We start from the raw sequence: 6,623 nt of genomic DNA, 5'->3' as shown, positions 1-6,623 counted from the left end.
TGAGGGTGGATGAGGGTGAGGATGAGGGTGGATGAGGGTGAGGATGAGGGTGGATGAGGGTGAGGGTGGATGAGGGTGGAAGAGGGTGAGGGTGAGGGTGGATGAGGGTGAGGATGAGGGTGGATGAGGGTGAGGGTGGATGAGGGTGGAAGAGGGTGAGGGTGAGGGTGGATGAGGGTGAGGGTGAGGGTGGATGAGGGTGAGGATGAGGGTGGAAGAGGGTGAGGGTGCATGAGGGTGAGGGTGGATGAGGGTAAACATGTCTATGCTCTTCCTGTCACTTACAAGACCTACAGCATAGTTAATCAAGACCTAAGTCATAGTTATTCAACATCAACATCAACACAATGATTCAAATTCAACATTTAATATATCTTTAATGTTGATAAATTATATCAAGAAATAATATATTTCATAATTGCATCCTAAGAATCTGATAAAATAGATATAATCCTTAGCACTTGAAATTAAATGTTAAAGTCATGAAAATTTATGTTCCCATCACAGAACCACAAGGTCTTGCTCTCTTGGTTTTTTTCCCCAAACATCTGAATCACAGCTGGTTCTGTCCTCTCTCTGAGGAAGCACAGAGGACCTCTACTGTGAATAACCCACCCTTCACCTTGTTCTCTATTCAGTTCCTAGGTGAACTTAAAGATTTCCCCAGTTCTACTAGCTCTGCAGGGCACCACTGAAAACACTGTGTCTGCTGCAAACCGTTTTGAACACCAGTGCCCTGGACCTTAGAAATGTGTCTGACTATCCAACTGTCAGGGGACAGAAGCCTTACTAAAATTCAACCCTGTACACATTTTAGAAAAATAATCCCAAGTAAATAAGAATGTAGTCTTGCCAGGTCGTGATGGCACACACCTTCAGTTCCAGCACTCGGGAGGCAGAGGTAGGTGGATCTCTGTGAGTTCGAGGCCAGTCTGGTCTACAGAGCTAATACACAGTAAAACTCTGTCTCAAAAAAACAAAACAAGAAAAAAAGAAAAAGAATGTAGTCTTTAGTGGTGTGTAGGAACACATCTTCCATACATGGCTGCTTTCTTCCATTATAGAATCAGACATAGGAGAGCAGCCCATTCCAATCTTTATGACTGTGTGTTCTAATTAACAGTATACCCTTGTATAACTATCATTCTCGCTTCAACCACTGAATTATTCCCAATGTTGTAGTAGAGTTTTATTGCTTTCAAATTGAATTTAATCACTTGGGGGAAAAATATAAGAAATTTACCTGCAGTTTTCAAATTAAATTTCTGTACTGGGATGGTTTATTTTTAGAAAAAAAAAAAGATCTCCCCTGCTTTCCTTCTTCACTGGCTCCCAAATAACATTTGTTTCTCCAGCCATGTTCCCTGTGCTCTCTATCAACCCCTTCCTGTGTCACAGACCTCCCTAAAACACATCTTTTTTTACCTGTCTTAAGATCCTCAGGGATTTGATGGAATGACAGCTTCAGAATTTAGGGTAGGCTTCAAATCACAGCTGGCTGGTAGAATCTGTTATCTAGTTTTAACAAGCCACACAGTTTAGAATTAAACTGAGTTAAAATGAAAAGAACTTGTGTGTGTTGTGACTTTAGAGACAAGTCACAACCTCCCCAGGGCCTCTAACATCTGGGGTCTTTGCTGGCCCTCAGTATAAACAATTACGGGTGAAACACATATACTACCCAGTCTAGGTGAGCAGTACTACAGATTACATCAGGTAAGCTTCACTACTATTTTTGCTATGTTTTTCCTTCATGTTAAGGATCTAAATAAGATTTGATTCAGATAAAAGGTGCTAACCAACCAATGTTTGTGCCTCTCAGACTTCACATGCTGAAAATCCTAATACCCAGGTGATAGCCTTATAAAACGAGGCCTTTGAAGTGTGATCAGAGTGTAAAGGTCAATACCAATGGGATCAGTGCCTCATTAAAAGATGTTCTATTCCTAGCATAGTGACCCATGCCTACAGTCCCAACACTGGGGAAACTGACATAGGAAGAGCTCAAGTTCAAGAACACCTTCTTTGAAGCAAATGGTTTGCTCCAGAGTGAGGACTCTGACTTAAAATACAATGATAAATAAACAAAGGATGGATGGATGGACGGGTGGGTGGATGGACAGATGGACAAACTGACTCCAAAGCCTACGATTCCTACTTCACCATGTAAGGTTATACTAGAAGACAGCCATCTATCAAGTGGAAACTGGATCCTTACAAGACATCAATCTTGATCTAAGATTTCCCTGTTTCTGAATTTACAAACAAATCCCCAATGTTTCTAAGCCACACAGAGATGGAAGTGTAGCTCAGTTGGTAGAGTTCCTGCACAGCATGCATGAAGCCTGTGCTAGATCCCAGGACTGTACAAACCAGGTGGAGCAGCACAGGGGCTACACTTAGCACTCTGAGCTCAAGGTCAGCCTCAAAGTTCAAGGTCAGCCTGTACACAAAAGGTCAAAGTCAGCCTAGGCTCATAGAGCTATCTCAGATAAACAAACAAAAAATTTGACAAGAGCCAGCCATGAGAAAGCACATCTTTAAACCTAGCACCTAGGAGGTGAAGGCAGAAACAGGGGATCTCTGTGAATTCTAGGCCAGGCTTGTCTACACAGTAAGTTCAAAGTCACCCAGGGCTATGCAGTGTGACCTTGGCTCAAAAACAAACAAACAAAAACTACAAATCAAAACTAGAGTTGATACCCATTTAATCCAAAACTTATATATAGCTTATTAACAGACATTTTAAACCAAAAATTAAAGAAAAAACAAATTATAACCAACATATTGAAAAAAGTTGTTTTCTTTTCCCTTTTTTCTTATTCTTTGAGACAGGGTCTCATGTAGCCCATGTTGACCTCAAACTCACTGTGGACCTGGGGTTGACCTCGAACTCCTGATTTTCCTGTCTCCACCGCCCAAGCACTGGTATGTCTAGTGTGTATCATCACAGTTTATGGGGTGCTAGAGATGAAATCAGGCGTTTTCTGTAGGCTAAGCAAGCACTTACCAACCAAACTATATTTCCAGGCCCAACTAAAGTTTTAAAATATTACCAAATTAGTTACAAAGTCAGACACTAAAGAGTTAGACCTTCACATTGAAAAAACTCAGCTATACATAGCAATCCCACAAGTGATGTGGGATTCCCCTCTGTATGCTGTGAATACCATTGGTTAATAAAGGTCAGGGCAGAATAGAGGTAGATGGTGGGGGTGACTAAATTGAATGCTGGGAGAAAGAAGATGGAGTCAAGGAGAAGCCATGTAGCCCTGCCAGAGACAGATACCGGACAGAACCTTGCCAGTAAGCCACAGCCACATGGCAATACACAGATTAACAGAAATGGGTCAATTTAAGATATGGGCTAGCTAAAAAGACATGTAAGCTATTGGCCAAACAATATTGCAAATAATATAGTTTCTGAGTGATTATTTCAGGGCTGAGCAGCGGGAACAAACCTACTATACCCAAGACTTGTGGGTAAATAGGGCTTTCCTTTTCAGTCCAACTCTGAAAGCCAATAATCAATCATTATAGTAATGAAAATAATTGCACATTAAAACTCACTTTTTCTATACTTTAAAAGTGCTAACTCACCAATGATCTGGGCTAGCCCACCTGTAGTCTGGGCTAACTCACCCGTGGTCTGGGCTAGCTCACCTGTGGTATAAGTCTGTCCAAGTGCTCAGCTCGGTTCCCATGAGAAGGGTGTGTTGACAGCCACTCTGGCAACTTTGGGTAACCATGAAGACGCTCCGAAAACTCCATCTGCTGCCAAAATACTGAGCTGGCTCTTACGTCCACACACGCCTAGAAACAGAATCAAAAAGGCATACAATGAGCTGAGTTACCACAACTTTAAAAACAAATAACTCAGCCAGGTATCCAAAAGACTGAGAAAGACGAGGTAGGAGAGGGGGAGGGAAGGGGAGAGAGAGAGAAGGAAAACACGTTTAAGTTTACTTTTGTGTCACTATATGTTTTGAAAATATTCTACTTTTTATCATCATTTTAATGAAAGAATCTGTTCACCACTTAAAAGAAGGAATCCTCACGCTGGGAACCACACTCAATAGTAGGGTAGCATACCTAGCAAATAACAAACAGAATGAAGAGAAGAGCACAGCTCACATAACATAACACTGCATCAACACAAGCCTGACTCCTAGCCTGCAAACATTTTCAGAACAGCTGACACTGGAAACACATAGTAAGGGGAAAATCTTCCACATCAATTAACTTTTCTACTAAAAATAATCTGCACTTAAGAAACTTTACACCTAATGATACACTTAGAAAAAAAATTAACAAACATGTAGAAAATAGTTAATCTTAAGGTCTATCAATCTGTCCAATTTTCTCAACTACATGAAAAAATACATTTAGGCCATCCTAAACACACTATTTTTAAAGGATGCATATGGATCTAGTATATGTATGCAAACTCATATCCACACCCTTGAATACACAGAAAACCTTGGAAGGCTACTTAAGAACTGTTAATGGTGGTAGCTCTAGCAGCATAATTCAAGTATTTGAGTGGAAAGGAAGTAAGAGTTTAATTTTGAACTATATTTAAGTATTTGTAATAATAAAAAAAATCTTTTTAAGCTCTCCATACAAAGTCTTGGAGGTTTTTTAGAAGTCTGTTCAATTTTCTTCACATCTTAATTTACTCTTTCTTTAAGAACTAGAAAAATTGTGTTTGTATTTCCTATTTTACTACTGAATAAATTAAGAACTAAATTTTATCAGATTAGTCAAAATGTGGAACCAAAAAGCCTTAAATTGTGTGACTGTGATACCTAAAACATATGACAAATGCCACAGGTTGTGTTGCTGGTTTTATGTGAACTCGACGAGGCTAGAGTCACTTGGGAAAAGGAACCTCAATTGAGAAAATGTCCCAGCCAGACTGTCTTATGGGCCAGCCTACGAGGCATTGTCTTGGTTGATGATTTACGTGGATGGGTCCAGTCCCTTATGAGTGGGAGCACCCCTGAGCTGGTGCTCCTGGGTGTTATAAGAAAGCAGGCTGAGCGAACCATGATGAGCAAACCAGTAAACAGCACCCTCCATGGCCTTGGCATCGTTTCTGCATCCAGGTTCCTCCCCTGCTTGACTTCCTGTCCCGACTTTCTTCCATGATGACTGTGATCTAGAACCGTAAGATGCAATAAACCCTTTTCTCCTCAGGTTGCTCTTGGTCAAGGCGTTTATCACAGCAATAGAAACCTAACCAAGACACACACTCAATAGCCAGCCAACATCTATGCTGCCTCCCTGCCCATAAAACACTAATAAGATGTTTTCCAAGGTTGGGAAATAAAGAGGAAGAAATTATCTGAAATTCATTTTCAATATTCAAATCATTGCAATTCTTTCTTCTTCTTCTTCTTCTTCTTCTTCTTCTTCTTCTTCTTCTTCTTCTTCTTCTTCTTCCTCTTCCTCTTCCTCTTCCTCTTCCTCTTCCTCTTCCTCTTCTTCTTCTTCCTCTTCCTCTTTTTCTTCTTCTTTTTTTGGTTTTTCAAGACACAATTTCTCTGTAGTTTTAGAGCCTGTCGTGGAACCATGGATCTAGCTCTTGTAGACCAGACTTGCCTTGAACTCACAGAGATCCACCTGCCCTTGCCTCCTGAGTGCTGGGATTAAAGACATGTACCACCACTGCCCAGCCAGTGTAATTCTTTAAGCACATTAAGGTCTCTAGGTTTAAAAGAACCCCAAAAAAACAGGAGGACAAATGTGTCAGTGAGCAAAAGTGCTAGCCATAAAGGTCTCACTTCCCAAGTTCGAGGCACAGAACCAGCATAAAAACCCAAATGCAGTGACATCATCTGTAATCCAGACTGCAGACAAGAAAGTCACCTGGAAAGGTGTGGACCAGCTGGCCTGGAATAGGCAGCACCACAGCAGAAACAAGAGAAACCCTTCTCAAGCAAGGAAGACAAAGACACAGCTCCTGAAAACTGTCCTCTGATGGCCACAATGTTAGTACTGTTGTCATGTGTGCCTGTGAGCAAGCACACCTGTGCATGCATACATACACACAAATATATCCTACTAACAGGTATGAACATTCATGGTTATGTATGTCTGAACAAAACAAAAGCATGATTTTAGGAATTTTTTACCTTACAAATGTTAATTAAAAGAGAAGTAAAATATTACCTGTTCAATCAAAGTAACAAAGTTGAAAGCAATATTTAAAATATTTTATATGTAGAAAAATATGAAAAAATTAGCCCGGTAGATAGCAAAAGCATTTCAAACTAAAACAGCTTCGCCCCACTCTGTTTGTCACTAGCTGACCCTGGAGTACATGGAAGAACACTGAAGCAGACGTCAGTAGGAAGACACAAGTATAACCAAGAAGAAAAAAAAAATCATTGGGTTTGGATGTATCTCAGCTGGTAGACCCTGAGTTTTATCCCCAGAACCTCTTACTAGACACAGTGACCATACCTGTAATCCTACATTCTGGGAAGCTGACAGGATGTCAAAAGTTCAAAATCATCCTTAGTTACAGACCCAATTTGAGGCTAGCCTGAGCTACATGAGACCATATATTAAAAATAAAACAGAACAAAGAATATCAGAGCACTTTGAAAAGAAACTGA

The 6,623-nt window shown here is 40.5% G+C and overlaps 1 protein-coding gene across 2 annotated transcripts in view; it reads right to left on the bottom strand.

Annotated features, from left to right (window-relative positions):
* Positions 1–6,623, bottom strand: part of Oma1 (OMA1 zinc metallopeptidase) — a 56,181-nt gene that overhangs the window by 11,640 nt on the left and 37,918 nt on the right. For both annotated transcript variants that reach the window (XM_005353488.3, XM_013348505.2), the window contains exon 8: positions 3,664–3,813. In XM_005353488.3, coding sequence (XP_005353545.1) covers positions 3,664–3,813 — 150 coding nt within the window. The remainder of the gene's footprint in view (positions 1–3,663; positions 3,814–6,623) is intronic.

This window comes from Microtus ochrogaster, chromosome 10, assembly GCF_000317375.1.
Source record: "Microtus ochrogaster isolate Prairie Vole_2 chromosome 10, MicOch1.0, whole genome shotgun sequence".
NCBI classification, from domain to species: Eukaryota; Metazoa; Chordata; class Mammalia; order Rodentia; family Cricetidae; genus Microtus; species Microtus ochrogaster.
The sequence above is the reverse complement of the archived record's forward strand: the minus strand, read 5'-3'. Positions and strand labels throughout refer to the sequence as shown.